Below are 20,515 nucleotides of genomic sequence, written 5' to 3' on the forward strand. Positions count from 1 at the left end.
TTTGTCCTTCTGTGGACTCTGAACACACCAAATGCCACTGAACTAATGACTGTTAATGCTACATGGCATCCACCTGCATTTCATTGCAATAGGATGTCTGTTTATGCCTTTTTCATAAAAGATGCATTGTTCATTAATGCTGAAATCAGTTCCCAATGATAGTTTTGCCATTGACTACAATGGAGATAGAATCTAGCTCTTAGTAATGATTTGGACCATAGTTGTGAATGAAAAAGATTCCAGAAAGCTATTATTTGCCCAAACTGCATTAAATTGAGCAGCTGGATACAAACTCAGGAACAAGTGACACATTTGTGTTTTGTACTTTCATCTGTTACAATGCAGATTGAGAATGGTTTGTTAGGTTCTGTTGCATACAATTCAAATAATTCCAAGCAGGGTAACTTGTTTTAACCTGTAAGCACCTATCATGGCAAAAATCCATCATTCTGAACATTTTTAAAATACATATGTAAGTATGAGCAAGGTGTAAACGTCTCCCCAGATATAGTTGGCTACAATAAGGGATTGCATAATCTCAAAAGATGATAAGGCTTTGATTGTATGATATCACAGGTGATTTTAATTGTTCCATTCAAGGTAAGTAATTACATTTCTGTTATTTCACTGTGCTGTCTGCAACCTCCTCCTCTACCTCCAATCATGTACTTCTCTGATTTTTTTTTATGACTGTCAATAGAACAAATTCAGCTATGACCAAGACTCATTACATGTTGATGAAATTTGCCTTCCTCCCCCACTTACTTGAATGGTGCCATTAGGATAATCTTTCAAACAGCCCTGAAACAAGAAACTTAGCTGTCTCATATCTTCATTTTTTAAATTTAAATGTTTGATTACATAAGCTAAATTGCACAATACAAACACTTGCTTTAAAATAGTTTTAAAACGATATGACAGATTTTTATTTAATCAAAGCAGAGAGTTTCCTTCTATTAGGAATGTAGGAATTGCCATTCTAGATCAGACCAATGGTTCATTTAGTCTAATATCCTGTCTCTGACAATGACCAGTATGAGATATGGAGAAGAAGAGGCAAAAGACACTGCAGTGGGCAATTACAAAAATTAGGGTTATGCTACTGCCACTTTATTTTCATTGCAAGGTGTCACAACATAGAGAACTTTTTTAAAAATTGTCATATCCCAATATCTTAAGCCTGTCTCTGAAGCATGTTTTAAAAGAAATCTTGATGCTATCCTAATTTTTTCTTGGCAGGTTCTTTGACTTTCCCATGTCAGATTCTTTCAATCTTTAATCTCAGACTTTAACAATCATTATAAAAGGTGTTGAAAAGGTCTGGGAAATGGATCTTAAGGCTGACATCTCTCTAAATCAATGAAATTACACTTGGTCCAAAACAAGAATATTATTTAATTCTGTAGAAATAATCCAATCCTTTTAAATTTTTAAGCCGGAGTTGGTGGCACTGCATATAGTTGAAGTTGCCTGATAGTTTCCACTATAAGATCCCATTTTCAGTTGCTCATAACTTAGCCAACCTTTAACTGCTTGGGCTGAAAGTTTCCATGCTGGGAGTCCACCATACGCTATTTTTTGCTTTGTTTTTGTTTCATTTGTTTGGAAGTTTCAGCTAAAATAGTTCAGCGGTTTCCAAGACTGAAAATGGGGGAAATACATTATTTTGAACATGTTAACAAAATTATTACAACTGCTGTGTTGAGAAGCTCTAGCACCTCAATGCTTTGGAGCAGGAACTTGAAATTTGGTTGGACATAGAGGGTGGGGAAGAGGAAAACAAAAATCACACTGGTGCCTTGGGAAAATTCACTCAAATATGGGTAAATAACGAGGTGGGCAGCCAAATTCTTTGAAGATTCTGTGTGCGCTGAACATGCTCTCTCCCAGGACTTCAGGGGCTGAGCAGGACTTTACCTGTAATTGTTTCTCCTGGTTCCTGGGGCTGCAGTGGCCTCAGGCACAGGAAGTGAGAGCAGGGAGACTGTCTTTCCTGTGCTGTCTATACTCCCTCTGCTGATGCCAGGTAAAAGAGGTGGAGGTTTGGATTATTATTCATTGTTGCCAACTCTTGCAATTTTATTCTGAATCTTGAAATATTTTCTATTTTTCTTAAAGCCACAGCTCCTGGAGAGATGTGATTAAGTGAGAATCTCAGTTTTCATGCTTTCTTATTTAAAAAATAAAGTACATTTCTAGTCCTCATGGTTGTGTAAAAAAAACCAAAAACTGAAATGAAAATACCATTCAAGTGCACGCTAAAGATTCAGAAGCCATAGGATAAATAAAAACATTTTTTTTAAATCTTGTGATTTTAAAGCGAATACTGTGATTTTGGGAGCTTTACTTATCATTTTTGAACACTTGCGGTTAGAAATGCTGTTACTTCTGCAGAAAAATATGTGTATTTTACACAGATATATTGATCACAATTAAATTACAGTGAGCTATACTTTAAAATGTGATTTACATTTGTCTAATAAAGCAGTTAGAACCTGCATCTGTTGTGCATCTAAAAGTTGCACACTAAAACTCACATTGATTTCCTATGGGAATGCCTGTTCCATGTCATTGCAGAGTTGGGGCTGGGATGCAGCAAATACTCTGTTCTCCTTGCTGCTTCACTTGTGTCTTTACATTATAAATGCTTCAGGACACTGACCTACATCTGTACAATACCCTGGACATTTACAGAACTGTATAAATGATTACTACCAACACTAGTCTTCTGTGAAGAATTTGTCCATGCCAACTTGGAAGTTTGAAACTTCAATGATTTTTACTGTAGTTCTATTTTTATATATGCAGGTGGGGGGGGGGAGAGAGAAGGGAAGTTGTTTTGTTGGTTTTTTTTTTTTTACAATGAGAATGGTATTTACTCTTCACATTCACATAACTCAAACTGCTGAAAATAATTTGCTCAAATTTAAACAAACAACAAAGACCTCAAGCATGGACATAGACAAGTTCAAACCCATGAGGTGAATTTATGAACAGAGATTTAAATGGAAAATATTCTGCCATCTTATCTTTAGCTGGCAAATACACACACGTTTAATTTTAAGCATTGTAAGACACTGAAATCAATGGGACTACTCAGTATGTAAAGTTAAGGATGTGCTTAAGTCTTTTCAAGATTGGAGGCTAATATTGTATTTCAGATACCTGTACTGTAAACTGTTAAAACTTCAACAGTAACTTTTTTAAAAAGGGCTTCTTAGAGGGGAGGGAAGAGGAAAACTTGACATCACACAAATATTACGTCAAGGACATTTTTTAAATGCATGCAGTTGTGTGTAAGACAAGTGTCTGTCTACACCAGTTAGCAGGTGTTCTCTTTAATGTGCTCCTCACAGAGGCAGCTTGTAATAGAACTTCGTGTACACACACAACATGCACACACATTATATCATATTTTAGGGCTTTTTTAAAAAAAACCCTAGACATTTTCTATTGTAAAGTTTCATGGCTTATATTCATCCCCTCAACATTTAAACTTTTCCATTAAAAAAAATTCCCCTTTAACCTTTTTTATTGTTTAACTAAATCTTTGCCTCTGTGCAAGCATATCAAACCCGTTTCCCGGAGGTAGGTACATTACCCACCTTTTGCAGATGGAGAAACTGAGGCAGCAGCCACCCCGATTGCCCCTCTACCTAATCGGTCTCCCACCAGCCTCCCCCCCGCCCATGTGGGTGTGGACTAACTTTTCCCTTTGAGAAGAGGGATTCAATGGGAACGGCCGGCGTGACAAGGCTCAGCCGGGGGGCGGGGGGCTGTCACAACATTGCAATCAGCGGGATGTTTCTAGCCCCTGCGCCCCCCATTAGCCAGCCGGCTGTCCCTCGGGTGTTGTTTAGAAGAAGCTTTGGGTTTGCGGTGGCCGCGGCTGCTGCAGGGGTCTAGAGACCCTGTCCGGTGAGGGCGGCTCAGCAGCTTCTCTCTCTCTGTGTGTCACACCCACACACCCAGTCCCGCCCTTTCCCGGAGCGCGTCGCACGCCCAGCTGAGGTGAGACCGGCCACGCTCAGCGCCGCCCGGCTGCCCGCAGCCAGCGCCGTCCTCGAGCGCTGCCCTGTCCGGCCCTGACCCCGAGCTGGCGCGCGAGGGAGGGGGAGTCTCCCTCACACCCCCGACCCCTCCTCCGGGCGGGCGTCCGAGACCTGACTGGCGGGCTCCCGCGTCACTCAGCGGGCAGGGCACGGCCCGGAGGGGTTCCCGCCTCCTGCCGGGGGGCTGCCGGAGCGCCTTGCCGAGCCTGCAGAGAGCGGCCGGTGCCGGGCGCTGCGGCTGCTCCGAGCCAGAGGAGCCATGCGGGTAGGAGCGCGCCCGGGCAGGCGCCTGTCTCAGGCCGGGCAGGGCAACACCTGCGCCCCTTCCCCGGCTTAACCCGGCGCCGGCGGGCGAGCGGGGAACGGCCGGCTTCAGCCGCCTCCGGAGGGGGGCGGTGGGACAAGGAGGCGCTCAGCCCCTGGAGGCCGCGGGCCGCGGCGAGCGGGTTCCCCCCCGGTCACTCACACGGTGTCTCTGTTTGTTGCTTCCCGTAGGCGGCGGGCAGCCTGTGCCTGGGGCTCCTGTTCGCGGTGGCGGTCGGGCTGGAGTTCTGCTACCACCGCAGCCAGCAGCTGAGCGCCTTCCTGCAGGAGGTTCACAAGAAGCACCCCGACATCACCGCCCTGCACAGCATCGGGCAGTCGGTGGCAGGTAGGCTGCTGGTGCTGGGTATGCATGCTCCTCAGCCCTTTGAAACCTGGGGGGAGGGGGCGGTTAGAAAGGATCTGAAGAGCAGCCAACATCAAAGAGTCAAAGACTGTATCGCTGTTTTTAATTCATTTACTTCTGATCCAGCACAACCTGGATTTACCAACCCCTTCTTGCCAAACTCAAATGATTCATCTGACCTGTGTCTTGTGCCTGGGAGCAGATGCTTTGATATCTGACAGACTCAGCTATTCCATCACCAAAAGGGCTTGGGGACTGCTCTAATGCTGTAGTGCCTAGTGTTAGCGCAGCTTAAATCTGCCCCTTCTTCAGGGATTTTTTTTTTTAATGTTTAAATTTAGATTTCCCAGAACTGTAGTAACAAAGTTTGTCAATGTAGCATTTCATATAGTGTATGTTAAATCAAGACTTAACTTCTCCTTAGAAGTACTGCTGTGAAGTTAGAAGGTTCCTGGGCTACAACTTCAAAAAATAGAGCTGGTTCAAATGTTTTCAAAATGGCTTTAAGATGTTCAACAATGTCCATGCCAGTTAAAGTGACAACAATGATGTTGTAATGTGTATTTTCTAATGTATGGATAACTTTAAAAGATGTATGTTCCTCCTCGATCCACCCACTAGTCAGATAAAAGACTGACCGTAAAAAATACTCAGTATTACACACCAAAAGCAGGCCTCTAGTGTCCCCCATTTAACACCAAGTCTCAAACTCCTAGGGAAAATATGGCAGAAACCTCAAGCTATAACTAGCTTTTATGTAGATAGATAATCTTGATTTATCTTTTAGATTTCAATACTTTCTAAGATACACATAGATGTGCCTGTTTTTGTTTTTTTTATTAAAAGAAATTTTAAAACTCAGTTTAATAAGGATATTAGAGCACACCTACATTTATGCATTTCTTGTCAAGTGTTCTGAAAAGAAATTTACATATCGTACTTTTCACTTGATCAAGAAATAATGAAATTACTCTAGGAAATACGGTATAAAGTTAGAGATGAGGAATTACATTGGTGAGAAACAGCTGTTCACATAATCCCGATTAATCTGTCTTTGCTAAAGCAAGAGCAATTGTAGCAATGATCAAATCTATGATTGTGCTCTAGATAAAGCTGCATCATTACAGGTAGATTAGCATGAAGAACTATAGTAGCTAGAGTTGTTCTTTTATGTAGGGTGAAAAATAAAGATAAATGTGTGACTTCACCTTTTCTGAATACAACGGTACTTGTCTAAAGAGAATTTCATTTTTAAAGTGCAGGGTCTTCTGTTTTGGCTAGATATCCATCACCATCAGTATTAACTGTGAAAGCAGCTGCCAGACCACTCACTGATTCTTGATTTAAGGAAATAACTGATCAGCAAGTAATGGGAAGAGATCAAACTAAATAGAGAATTAAAGAATTCAGAGATGGAAGAATTATAGTAGGTCTTCAAATTATCTACTCCAGCGGAGGCTTGTTCCCATATGTTAATGCTAATGCTAATTAATATTGACACTTAAATATTTTTATCTTGAGGAAGCTTAACTGTTAGATATAGAAATCTGCCTGCAATGCCATCTTTGGGACCCCACTAGCTTCTGTGTGGGAAACCAAAGCTGAATTTGGACATTCCCATGAGGCTAAACTTTTCTAGCTTAAGTGCTTAAAATATGGCTCCTAAATAAATATTTAGGAACTTGAAATATTCGACCCCTTTAATTAGAGGGACTGAGCACCCACAGCTCCCATTGACTTAAAAACCAAAATTGGAAATGCACTTGTCCACTGTCAGTGAACAAAGCAGTACCCAGGATTTTGCCACCCTTCTCCCTGCTCTGCTTAAGCATGTGGGAGAGGTGGGAGAGGGTGACCGTATTTTCCTATGCTGAATATGGGACACCTGGTAAAATTACTCGTATGTTTGTGTATGGGGTGTGTATGTGCAGAACTGGCCAGGGGCTGTGTGTATGGGGGGCACGCAGAACTGGCCAGGGGATACACACATGGGGGATGACGTTCCCTATCCCCCACACGGGGGTCAACAACCCCCCCCCACCCTTCCTACACAGGGAAGGGTGACACACATACATGCCTACCCCTCTCTCACACACACGGGGTGACCAACCAACCGATCCCTCCCTGCCCGGCGCTCTGCCCTCCATGCCCAGCTAGGCCCTGGGGACATGGTGCTGCGTCTTCCCAGCCTCTCCACCCAGCCTGAGACTGCGGGCTGCCGCAGCGTGCAGCCAGCACCAGCCAGAGATAGGCCCGGGGGCGAGGCCCTGCTGGTCGAGCCAGGATCAGCCCAGCAGCTGGCACGTGGCAGATGGGTGGGGGCTGCACTGATGGACTGGTAGAGGGAGCAGCCCAACCCCATGTGCTGCGGCCTCTCTCTGCCACCAGCCTTGCACATCCACCCCCACTGGCTCCCATCCCCACTGCTGGTGGCCAAGCAGCTGGCAAGCAGGGATCTAGCCAACAGGACTTGCCACAGCACTGCAGTCATCCCCTTATGGGCCCCTTCTGAGTGTGGACCCCATGCTTTGGCACCCTTGTAAACCCGGTACTGATCAGGAGGCAGAAAATATGGGACAGTTTGCCAATTTTTAAGAAAAAGTTGGGACACCTGCAAGAGGGCTTAAATATGGGACTGTCCTGTTAAAAACAGGACATACGGTCATCCTAAGGTGGGAACAGAAAGTGTGCTCTCAGCAGCACTCCCCTGCTCTGCCTGCTAAACTTGCATCATGCAAAGTGAAAAGAGAAGCCCTTTGCTCCCTGGCCTTCCTAAGCACTTTAAGCAGAGCAGTTAATGGAGTAGTAAGGCACTGAACAATTTATCAATACCACACAAAGCAGGGTGAGGGCAGACAAATGAAGGTGATAGGGAACCCCATAGGAAAAGACAGCAGTGTTGCATTTTTCATCCACCATGAATGTTTTGGGGGTGAAGGGGGTGTGGGATCTGGGATCAGAGAGAGGGCAAGAAAGTCCCTCCATTCTCTGCAGCCAGCAGAGGATCTCATCCTCTCATCCAGTAACAGTTAGAGACCCTCCGACGTGACCGCTAGCAGAAATAATTGGGCTTCCAGAATGATAAAGCTAGAGCTTACTTTACCCCTTCCCTACATCGCTGGGATCAACATTAGATTCTGGCACACAGTTTTCTCAAGCTTTTTTTAAAGGGGCCCTATCAAGGGTGAACACATGCTTTTAAAATTTAAATTATATCACCCTTTATATCTCTGCCAAGATCCTGAGGTCTGCTAAAAACCAAACATCAAGCCTCTTCCCCAAGTGAAGAAAACACTCAAGAGATAATTATGGTACATTAAGGTCCATGGAAGACTAATAGAGGAATTAGTATTATGAAGACACTACACCTGATCAGTAGCTCCATTAAACTTAAAAGAACAATGTTTCATACATGCCCTGTCTTATCAATTATCTTATTTATACCTGTACTTCTAGTCACTGCTTGAGCTAGAGAGATTTCGCACAGATGCTCAAATACAATCCCTCTTTGCCAGAAGCTGGGAGTGGACGACAGGGGATGGATCACTTGATTGCCTATTCTGTTCATTCCCTCTGAAGCACCTGGCATTGACCATTGTCAGAAGACAGGATACTGGGCTAGATGGACCATTGGTGTGACTTAGTATGGCCGTTCCTATGATTAATAGTTCTGTCTAAGCTTGTAGCTCTGTACAGTGGTTTATAATAAGATCTTATACCAATCTAATAACAAGTAGGAAAACAAATTAAGGTAATGGGAGGAGGAAAATGGAATCATTTTCTTGCAGTCTTTCAGATCCTGGGCTAGAGAAATTTAACATCTTTTGAAGGTGCACAGACTGTATCAGTCACTGTTTAATTCTACCCTCTTCTGGGCAAAATCTACCCTGGTTTACACTTCCTTCAATCCAGTTTAAGCCAGTATATTTGCATGAGGTTTAAGTTAGGGGAGAATTTGGTCTTTATGCTATGATTTTTAGATCCACGTGTAGCATTTTTCATTATTTTACTGATCATGAGAAAGAACAGAGCTTGCTATTCTAAATCTCAGGTTGAGTTTGCAGTGCTTGCATTTGGAAAAATTCTTTCTGACTCTCTGACATTATATGACAGTCATTGATAAATGCAACATCACAATTTTATTTTTAAGGTAATATTTTCTACTAACTGCAGTTTGTTTATTGAATAGTTACAGAATTTATTTCTAAAAACTCAGCACTGATGTAATCTTACTGTTACTATGAATTAGTGCTCTTATATGATCATTAGATGACTGAAGAGAGTGAAGCCAAGTTTATAGCTATGATCCTAGGATTATATACTGCATCTTTAAATGGGGTTATAAAGGATATTTAACTGTAATTGAGGCACCATTCCTAACCAGAATATTGTTTAGCCCATGACAGTCCCACTCTGCAATGAGTTCCACGTGATGGAAGGTTCCATCCTCACTGAGCTGATTGCATGATTGGGGTCAAATGATGACTAAACAAGCAATGTATGCTCCCTTTAGGAAGTGATTAGTAAGGTTAAACATTGCAGTTCATTAAAACAGGAATATATGTAAAACAGTAATATTATATTTCATATGCATAATATAGCCAAAATAAATTTTGTATCTTAAACTTACAAAATGTACTTCTAAGCACACATACAAAAAACCTGTCACACTAAAAAAAATAATGAAAAAATTGACCCAATGTCAAGGAAACCACCAAATTAAAGAAATCAGTGACATTCCCTCCCTCTGCAAGCAGAGGAGACTCATTGCACGTCCTGAAAGTCAACAACAGTTCTTTTGCGGTGTGGTTGTAGCTATGTTGGTCCCAGGTATGAGAGAGACAAAGTGGGTGAAATAATATCTTTTTATTGGACCAATTTCTGTTGGTGGAAGGTACAAGTTTTTGAGCTACACAGAGTTCTTCTTCAGTTTATACCTTCCACCATCAGAAGTTGGTCCAATAAAATATATTACTTCACCTAACCTGTTTCTAGCAGTAGCCCTGACAGACCAGTGGGAAGAATGAATTCAAGGCTGTGAATGCCCTGTTCCCATTCCCTGGACGTTTAAATCTAAGGGTTGGGCATCTCAGTTGATAAGCTGTCAGCATGAAACAAGGAGAGGTGGGATCTAAAGAAGATGTACATATCAGAAACACCAATATTAATTGCATCTAGACATAAACTGGAAGCCAGCAGAGGATATAGTACACAAGTGTCATGCAAGAAACACTTCCAAAGGAGCAGGCAGTCACATTCTGTACAAGCTGCAACTTCAGAGTGGTCTTCAGGTACAGCTCTCCAAGCAGAGTGCATTGCATTAATCCAGTCTGAATGTGACATAAGTGTAGATAACTGTGGCAAGACCCACATCAGAGAAGAAGGGTCACAATCTCTAAATCGAGAGCATGTATGTTTGTGGCTGGCCACAGTTTCTTCTTATGAGCCAACACAGTTACCAGGGATACAGTAGGAGCCCTAGAAAAGCTCATCTTACTAACAGTGAAGACAAACTCCCTGTTGAATAAGCAGATACCCAAAGAAGGTGATAAAATTGATGTTTCCACAGAGTCTACCATATAACCCCAATCAACTACCTAAAAGACTTCCCCATCTGCATCTAATGAAAAGGAAACAAAGCCGAGTGTTGTTTGCATATTGATGGTCTAACAGCCTAAGTAGTCCCACTTTCTTCCCCCTCATCCCCAATAGCTTTGCATACATCTTGTAGGGATTTGAGAGGCTAGAGCAGTGGTTCTCAACCAGCGGACCAATCAGAACACAGCTATGGCCCATGCAACATCCTCAGGACCTACAGGTAGTATTGAATGCAGGCCACAATGGCAAACAGGTTGAGAACCACTGGGCTAGAAAACAAGGTTACTTACCAGTAACTGTTGTTCTTCGAGATGTGTTGCTCATATCCATTCCAATGTAGGTGTGTGTGCGCCCCGTGCACAGATTCCCGGAACTTTTTCCCTAGCAAGCCCCGCATGGCCAGCTCAGGCGCCCCCTGGAGTGCCGCGCTCATATCGCGGTATAAAGGGCACTGCTGGCACCGCGGGTCCCCAGTCCCTTCTTTCTGCCAACTCCGACAGTGGGGACGGGGGGTGGGTTTGGAATGGATATGAGCAACACATCTCGAAGAACAACAGTTACTGGTAAGTAACCTTGTTTTCTATCTTCAAGTGATTGCTCATATGCATTCCAATGTAGGTGATTGAGTAGCCATACCTTGGAGGAGGGTAGGAGTTATCGGTGACCTGCTCTAGACAGCACGGCCCTGCCGAACCCTGCGTCTTCCCTTGCTTGTTCCACGATGGCGTAATGCGACGTGAACGTATGGACTGACGACCAGGTCGCTGCCCTGCAGATGTCCTGCAGGGGAACCCTTTCTAGAAAGGCTGCGGAAGAGGCCTGAGCCCTAGTGGAGTGTGCTCTCACCGGCCCTGGGAGGGGTACTCCTGCCTGCTCATAGCATGCTTTAATGCAGGCAGTAATCCACTTGGAGATGCGCTGGGTGGAGACAGGCAAGCCCTTCATCCTATCCGCCACAGCTACGAAGAGCTGTGTCGACTTCCGGAAAGGCTTGGTCCTCTCGAGATAGAAGGCCAAGGCTCGCCTGACATCCAGCGAATGCCCCCTCCTTTCCTCCTCCGACCTGTGGGGTTTTGGAAAGAACACAGGAAGGAAAATGTCCTGGTTACAGTGGAACTGAGACACCACCTTAGGCATAAAAGCCGGGTGAGGCCTCAGCCGGACCTTATCCTTATAAAAAACCGTGTAGGGGGCTCCGAGGTTAACGCCCTCAGTTCGGAGACCCTTCTGGCCGAGGTGATAGCCACTAGGAAGGCCACCTTCCATGACAAAAGTAGAAGGGAGCATGTAGCCAAGGGCTCGAATGGATGACCCATCAGCCCGTTAAGGACCAAGTTGAGGTCCCAGGGTGGCACCGGGTCCCGCACCTGAGGGAAAGTCCTCTCCACCCCCTTAAGGAACCTCACCGACATAGGGTGAGAAAACAGGGAGCGGCCCTCCATGGGTTGGTGGAAGGCCGAGATGGCTGCTAGGTGGACCTTGAGGGAGGCCAAAGCCAGGCCCTGCAGTTTAAGCTGCAGTAAGTACTCCAAGATGGCCTGTATAGGTGAGATGCTAGGGTGTAACCCTCTCGCTTCTGCCCACCCCGAAAACCTCCGCCACTTAGCTTTATATGTTACTTGCGTGGACGGCTTCCTGCTGCCCAGGAGGACCTGTTGAACCTGCATGGAACAGGCTCTCTCTCCCTCCGTCAGCCACAAAGTCTCCAGGCAGTGAGGTGGAGGGAGTCCAGGTCGGGGTGCAACAATCTCCCATGGTCCTGGGAGATCAGGTCGCACCGTCTGGGTAGCGGAATCGGTTCGGTGATGGAGAGGTCGAGCAGCATGCTGTACCAATGCTGCCTCGGCCACGCTGGGGCAATCAGGATAATGTCCGCCCTGTCCCTCTTGATTTTGAGGAGGACTTGGGGCAGGAGCGGGACAGGGGGAAAAGCATACATTAAATCCCCTGTCCAGGGAATCAAAAAGGCATCGGACAGAGAGCCTGGCTTGCGACCCCTGAGCGAGCAAAACCTCGGGCATTTCCTGTTCTCCGCTGTAGCGAACAGGTCCAGACGGGGAGTACCCCACCGTTGGAAGAGGCAAGCCACTATGTCCTGGTGTAAGGACCATTCGTGGCGGGGAGAAAAAAATCTGCTGAGGCGGTCTGCCTCGCTGTTCCGTACCCCCGGGAGGTGAGAGGCAGATAAATGAAACCCGTGCCTCACCGCGAAGTCCCAGAGGTGAATGGCTTCCTGGCAGAGTGCCGAGGAACGTGCCCCCCTTGCCTGTTCATGTAGAACATGGCTGCCGTATTGTCCGTAAGGACTCGGACCACTCTGCCCCTGAGGAAGTGGAGGAAGGCCTTGCAGGCCAATCGGACCGCTCTGAGCTCGCGCACGTTGATGTGCAGAGCTCTCTCCTCCAGTGACCAAAGCCCTTGGGTGCCCTGATCGTGAGAAATGTGGGCTCCCCATCCCCGATCGGATGCGTCTGTGATGAGCGTCACAGATGGGATGAACTCTCTGAAGGGGACGCCCATCATCACTTCCCTCGGGTCCCTCCACCAATTGAGGGATGACAGCACCTGTGGGGGAACCAGGACCATTCTAGTTAGAGAATGCCGGTGTGGTACATACACCGAAGCCAGCCACGCCTGGAGAGGTCTAAGCCTCAATCGTGCCAGTCTCACCACTTTGAAAAACAGTCAAACAACTAGGGAATGAGCTACTTGCACGCAGCAAGAGGCGATAGTTCCAGCAACCGTCACAGGCGGAAAGAAGGAACTGGGGACCCGCGGTGCCAGCAGTGCCCTTTATACCGCGATATGAGCGCGGCACTCCAGGGGGCGCCTGAGCTGGCCATGCGGGGCTTGCTAGGGAAAAAGTTCCGGGAATCTGTGCACGGGGCGCGCACACACCTACATTGGAATGCATATGAGCAATCACTCGAAGATAGAACTATTCATCATCCCACTTGTAGGCTGTGCAGCCAGAAGAGTGATGGCTCAGCAGTAGTCTCTGTATTGTCAAACAGAAAAATACCACTCCATCTAAACTTGTCAGTATCGGCAAACTTGTCAACAAAACCTCTTGATCAATTATATTAAAGGCAGCCAATAGAGTCAAAGGAATTGGCATGGATACAAAGGAGAACATATACCGATGAGACTTGGGCTGTCTTCATGCTATTGTCAGGTCTAATTCCACACTTAAAGGGTTGTAGTAAATCTCAGAAATGCAGGTGTTACTGTGGCTGATTTACCACAGCCTTACAATGACCTTTCCAGAAAAAGCAAGGTTAGAACAGGGTGGTGCCTGGAGAGATGATCCATGTCAAGATTTCACTTCTTATGCAATTGCTTGTTTAAGAGATACTGGTACCGTTCCTTCCCTGAGTGGGTGTTGACTGTCTTCACCAGCAGTAGACCCACTGTTTCTCTGCTTAGTTTTTAAACCAGCCATGAAGGGGACACTAGCTGATGGACATTACACTATGGGAAGTGTATTTATTCCTGAAATTTATGTACGACAGGAATATTGAGAAACATCTGACTGCCCAGGAAACATTTGGTACTTATTTTTTGGAGTGTGTCGTTTGGCAGGGACCATGTTTTCCTATCTGTTTTGAACAACCCCTAACACATTGGGGGTTGCAATATAAAGCAGTCAGAACCAAAACATTGTCTCTCTTTCATTGAGCTCAACACATGTATTGTATCCATCTCTTGTTTTTTGATTTACACTTAGTCCCTAATCCTAAGAGTTTACAATCTTTTTGTTATTCATTTGTCCACTGTCTGGCACAATGGACTCCTGTTTCATGACTGGGGCTTGTAGGCACTACTGCATTTTACATAGCAGTATTATTGGACAGGGGTGAATAAGAATAATTGCAGCTTTATTCACCTCCATAAATAAAATAAAACAAAAAAGAATTTCTTAATAAAAACCAAATCTGTGGTTGGATCCCATGTTACTTTCTACCTCCTGTAAAGCAAAGTGTGCCTATAGTTCTCCAGCTCCAGGCAGCTCTAATTGCCTCATTGCATGGAGGGTTTGTAAAAAGAGACAACACCCACACTGCAAAGATAGTGGCCCTATCCTACCCTTGGTGTATAGACTTGTATAACCACCCCTCAGTGGTGCAAAGGCCACGTCAGTCTGTTCCAGCTGTGTAACATTTTGACTTTAATAGAGCAACTCTGAATTTATGCCAGTGTAACTGAAGGTTTGGAAGGCTTTCAGAGTGTAACTGAGGCCCAAAGTTGAGGGGACAAGATTCCCATTGGTTCAGTTGTTTCTAATAAATAACACAAATATATTTCTTTCCTGGTAACATCATATTGGCATTTCTCTATAGCTTTCTTTAATAATGTTATTCTGCCATCACTGTAACATTTTGCAGACTTGTGGATCTTACAAGGTCTTGATACTAGGTAAACAATCTTCATATGAATATAGTAAAGCTGAGCAAAAGTGCAACACAGTCAGATTGTTTTATAGTGATTCTCCATCTACCCCAAAACTTTCGTCAGCTATGGAAGAAGATGATGGCGGGTCAACTGAAGACTAGCTTTGCTTTTAGATTTGGCTACTCTCACTAGACTGTTCTAATTGTGTGTGAATCCATAAAAATGTAGAACAGTTATAGATAGCGCTAATACCACCCTTACCAAGCCAAACACAATCTCTTCTCTGTGAGCCTGGAAAGCACCTCAATTATCTTCAAAAAGTTGGGCTACCCAGATTTGGGTTTTAATCAGTAGCTCAATATTCCTCTGGTAGAATAGATTTTCCATATATTTTAGGCCTGGTGTAGACCTAAAACTTAGCTCAACCTAGCAACTACATCTCTAAAGGGGTGTGAATTTTTCACACACCTCAATGACGTAAAGTCAACCTAAACCCCAGTATAGACACTAGTAGGTCGATGGAAGAATTCTTCCATCAACCTAGCTACTGCTTCTTTGTGGGGGAGGAGAGGAGAAGAGGGATTAACTATGACAACAGGAACATTTCCTGTGGTCGCCGTAACAAGTGTCTACACTACAGTGGCATAGCTGCAGCATTGCTGTTGCTTTTAATAACTTTTGTCTTCTCTTTAACTTTGGTGATCAAACTATACTGATTCATAGTACTTTATATCCACTGACGTTCTCCAAGCCTTCATCCAGCTGAATATTTTGAGACAATTTATTCAATTAACAGGATGTTGTGTAGGAGGTCAGACTAGATGATCATAATGGTCGTTTCTGGCCTTAAATTCTAGGTACCTCCAATGCAGAAATCTATCATGAGTCTCTGAAAATTGTCTTTGGTAGAGAAATTTGTGGTGGTGTTATCAGAATGCCTCACTGCTCCCCCTCAGCTGCACTTTTAATAGTGCTTTGCCTTTCTATAGCAGCTTCCATCCATTAATTTCAAATGCTTTACAAACATTAATTAAGCTTTATAACACCACTGAGAGACAGGTTTTATTATCCCTGTACTACAGATGAGGAAGCCAACAAATAGTAATTAATTGGCTTGTTCAAGTTCATGCAGAAAATCTATGGCAAAGCTTGACCCAGGGACCGAGTTCAGCCGTGGTGTAAGCAAGTGCAAATCTTACTGAAATCAATGGGACTTGTATCAGGATATGCCAAGAATGAATTTAGCTCTCTATCTCTTGACTTCTTCCTATTCCTCTGCTGTAGCCACACTGCTAAATGGCTTTGTTTTATGCATTTTGGAATCTGCACCTAGGTGGGACAAGCTATTTAGCAAATGAGTTCAAACTTGGAATTCATTTGAATCTAATGAGAAAGTGATCAATCAGGAAAAAAATAAACAGGACACAGTATCTAGTTATTTGTATTATGGTACCACCCAGAAGTCCCAGTCTGAAAGTACATCTACACAGCAGGTGGGAGATGTAATTCTCAGCTTGTCTAGATGATGAACAAGCGCTATCTCTGCTCAAGCAAGCACATAAAAATAGCAGCATGGCCATGGTGGCTCAGGCTAGCCCAGTGTTTCTCAACCAGGACTATGCATACCCTTGGGGGTATGCAGAGGTCTTCCAGGGGGTACATCAACACATCTGGATATTTGTCTTGTTTTACAGCAGGCTAAGTCAGTATAAACTAAAATTTCATACAGACAGTGACTTGTTTATACTGCTCTTTATACTATACACTGAAATGTAAGTACAATATTTATATTCCAATTGATTTATTTTATAATTATATGGTAAAAATGAGAAAGTAAGCAATTCTTCAGTAATTGTGTGCTGTGGCACTTTTGTATTTTTTTTGTCTGATTTTGTAAGCAAGTAGTTTTTAAGTGAGGTGAAACTTGGGGTGTGCAAGTCAGATCGGATTCCTGAAAGAAGTACAGTAGTCTGAAAAGTTTGAGAGCCACTGGGCTAGCTGTTTGAGTAAAATCCTGCCCAACCTCCTGGTTATATACTTGGGTGACTAGCCCAAGCCACTGCCCGTGCCTCAGCGGCTATGCTGCTATCTTCAGGTGCAGGCTGGTATGTGTATGTCTACCCAAGCTGGGAATTATACTTCACAGCTGCTTTTTACATGTACCCATAGAACAAGACCCTATTGTGATAGACCATGTACAAACAGAACAAAAAAATGGCTGCTGCCACAAAGAACTTGCAATCTGTCAGTTGGGGAAGTGTGTATGTTTCTCTACAGCACCTATTAGAAAGCTCCTCATCACACAGCCATCTCAACTATTACCCATATGTGTGTGCCCCATAAAAAAATAGATCTTTTACCAGTTCTTTAAGACTGATCAGTTTGTTAATGAATTTATGACTGACTGTTAAACATAATTAAAAAAAAAAAAAGAAAGGAAAAAATAGCATGAAAAAATCCACAGGGAACAATGCCTCCTGAGAAAATAATGTAAATATTTTCCTAGGAATATGTAGTGAGAGTCACATTCCTGTATAATAGAACCTTACCTTCTGTAGTTTCATTTGACTGCTTAGTGCAGACATGGCTTTTCTCTCCTGTCACTGGTCCTTGATAGCACATTTCCCCCAAAATTTATCTTGAGCTGGTATTTTACAGAACTAGTTGGACATGACACAAGATACATGGATTACACAGTCATTCAAGTTTTCAATATTCATTCTAAATGGAACATTTTACACATCAATGGGCTCTGAATCAGGCCCTTATAAAAGCAGGGCATTCTAAAAATTGTTATGATGTTTCAGTTGAACTTTCATCCACTCTCCTCCAGGATAGTGCCTCTCCTGGTTCTTCCCTTTTTTTCTGCCTCTTTCCCTCTAGCTTTCTCTCTCCTTCTAGCAAAGTCAACTTTGGTTGACAAAGCAGAAGTGGCGTACGTGCTGCAATCAACTTGCAAAACTGCAGTTTTGTTTTGTTTTTTGACAAAATAAAACCACCTTGACAAGGTGTAGGGCTTTTGTTGGCACAGTTAGAGCGTGGGAAATTGGAAATTATTTGGAAATTGACAAGAAAGCCCAAACCCCTGCTGCAAGCCTGGATAGCTGGTTCTGGGGGAGAAGCCCAGCTCCACCTTGTGTAATTGACAAGGCTGCTCTGGTGGGGAGCAGGTGGCGGAGCACCCAGGCTCTCAGCCAGAATCAGAAACCAGCAGCCCTCCTCCATATTGAAGATGAGGATGGCTACAGGCTATATAGTATTCTCTAAAATGCACAGACTGCCCTTTGGCATCTGGTATAGTGACACAGAAAAGCAATATTGTTCACTCAAGCATAAAGGAAAGAAAAAAAAACCCCAAACCCAGTAAAAACAAACCACACCCTTCTATTTGTGTAGAACCAACATCTACTATAGAAATACTTAAATTATCAGATTTTAAATGACCAAGAATGAACCAGTTTAAGATTTTTTTTTTTTTTAACTTCTTGATCATGAAAACTGAGTCAAAATTAGCATATGGAAAATCTCACTTCTGCTTTCTGAGGTAGGAGATACACCATAGGCTTGTTTCTCTCTGCATCATACATATACAGGCATGTCAAGCTGCCCCTCCTCTCTGCTGTGCTTAAATCCCTGCAAAAGTCGTGCCCCCCCCAAGCCAGATTCTTACAGCTTTTGCATCTTGTTTGCTCAGAAGAACAGAATGAGCAGGCAAAGCAAATGAATAGTATAATTCTCACCTGTGGACCAAAACACAGCTGGTTATATTAACAAACCCAGGAGCCTTGTGAAACTCAAAAGCAGTAAATTTTATTTTTAGCATGCATTGTTATTTTTGCCAATATGCTTAACTGGTGCTATAAAGTAAATACGTAGATGACCTCAAAAAAGCAGGTTTAGCAACAAGGAACAAAACAAGCTATAGCCATTTTTTTTCTTGTAAAGTGTCACTTCCTGAGGTGTTTTATTTGAGTCACTAGGAACTCCATTATGTCTGCCATGGAAAAATATTTCTTTTTCTTACAGCTAGCAAGCACATGGATAATTCAGTAGGGGAGGAGGAGAATAAAATGAGATATTCCATTTGTGGGTCACTCCTTACTGGGAGCACATTAGGCCTGTGTTCCATGATTTGTTCTGCCTTTAAATTAATTTCCATGGGCAATTTATGGTGTTAATTTTTCTTACAAAACCCTACAAGGTTTTATGTTCTGGTTACCTCAGACTAGCTTTCTCCTTGTGCAACAGCACAGGATATGAGATCAGCTGATAAAGATAAAACAAACACATACACTGTGCTTTAATCATGAAGGGTTTTCAGTGAAGGGTCCTCCAATGTGAAATTAGTTTTAGCCATCAGACTGCCAGAGCTTAGATTTGTTGACTTTCAGGTCATACTACAAGGTCCATCTGTTGTGTCGTGTCGTGTCGTGTCCCCCCCCCCCATGTCTGGGAAGAAGGAGATGAGATGAAAGCAATGTGTGATGACTTTTTGAAAGCTGTTTATATGATAGTGATCCTATTTGTGTATTATATTTTTATAAAGCCTGTATATGCACCCATTTAAACATATGAAGTATAAAAGCAGAAACTAAATTAGTACCCTGTACTTACATATTTTGCCTCAGATCCTCCTATCTGTCTTCACTTCCCTTGCCTTGAGAGGAGCGCAGTATTTTTATAGTCACTGATCAGGGTTATGTCCCTGCTCCAAATGGTTGGATCTGTTAGAACAGCTGCTTTCCCTCATCCAGTCAAGCAATGGAGGGAGGAAAACAGCTGTATTTTATAGACTACTGCCAGAGGCCTGTGTCCATCTCTGGACCACTTACAAAGCCACAGGAGTTTTCCCTTTGTGGAATGCTAAAAGTGGAGCTGTTGTTCCAGATGGATTCCCTTGTTAATCCCCAGCTCTGTGTTTAGACCGTAGTTTCTCAACCTGTGGAATGCGTACCCCTGGGGGTACGTGAGACACAAGCAGGGGGTATCCGGGGAAAAACAGAGTGAAGGAGAGGCAGGTGGCAGCTGCCGGCTTCTGGGGAAGCCGGGCGACAGCAGCCCACTTCCCCCCCTGGTCCCAGCTCCCAGATGGGAGGCATGTGGCAGCCCCCGGCTTCCTGCCCAGTCACAGCTCCCAGCTGGGAGGCGGGTGGCAGCCGCCACAGTCCTAGAAAACCGGGCTGCAGCTGCCCGCTTCCTGCCCTGTCACAGCTCCCAGCTGGGAGGCAGGCGGCAGCCGCTACCTTCTGGGGGAAGCAGGCAGCAGCCCCTGCTTCTCGCCAGGTGCCAGCTCCCAGGTGGGAACCTGGTTGGCAGCCTCCTGTGTCTCATGAGCTGGTCTCGCAGCTGGGTGGCAGCTACCTGTGCCCCAGCTCCGAGCCGAGGGACAGCCTCCAGCGCCCTGCCTTGAATACGGGCAGCAGCCGCCTTCCCACATCCCTGGGTCCCAGCCAGCATGAAAGCCTCCTCTGCCTCAGCTCGGATTGAGTGGCAGTCACCCACCTCCTGGGCTGGCAGTCAGGTGGCAGCTGCCTGCAGCTTGCCCAGGTGGCAGCCCCTATCCCTGGCTCAAAGCCCAATGCCCAGAAAACTTGTGAATTTCACTGCTCTAGCAGAGCAGTGAAATTGACAACTATGACAGCCCCAGATTTCACCAGTTACCCTCTTTTCCTGTCTCTCTCTCTAGCCTTCCTTTCCTGTCTCTCTCTCATCCCTTACTCCTCTCAAATCTATGGCATAAAATTTGGTGCAGCGCTTTATATTCTCCAGCATTGGTACACCGCTCAAAACCTCCTAGCTTTGG

At 44.5% G+C, this 20,515-nt stretch overlaps 1 protein-coding gene across 1 annotated transcript in view; it reads left to right on the forward strand.

Moving 5' to 3' along the window:
• Positions 1–4,165: 4,165 nt before the first annotated feature.
• CPM (carboxypeptidase M) overlaps positions 4,166–20,515 on the forward strand; it is a 67,025-nt gene continuing 50,675 nt past the window's right edge. Inside the window, exons 1-2 of the mRNA XM_067564058.1 lie at positions 4,166–4,317; positions 4,548–4,704. Coding sequence (XP_067420159.1) covers positions 4,312–4,317; positions 4,548–4,704 — 163 coding nt within the window. The 5' untranslated portion in view covers positions 4,166–4,311. The remainder of the gene's footprint in view (positions 4,318–4,547; positions 4,705–20,515) is intronic.

This window comes from Emydura macquarii, unplaced genomic scaffold (assembly GCF_026122565.2).
Source record: "Emydura macquarii macquarii isolate MOO-44397 ecotype Brisbane River unplaced genomic scaffold, CSIRO-AGI_Emac_v2 contig_2636, whole genome shotgun sequence".
Classification (NCBI taxonomy): Eukaryota; Metazoa; Chordata; order Testudines; family Chelidae; genus Emydura; species Emydura macquarii.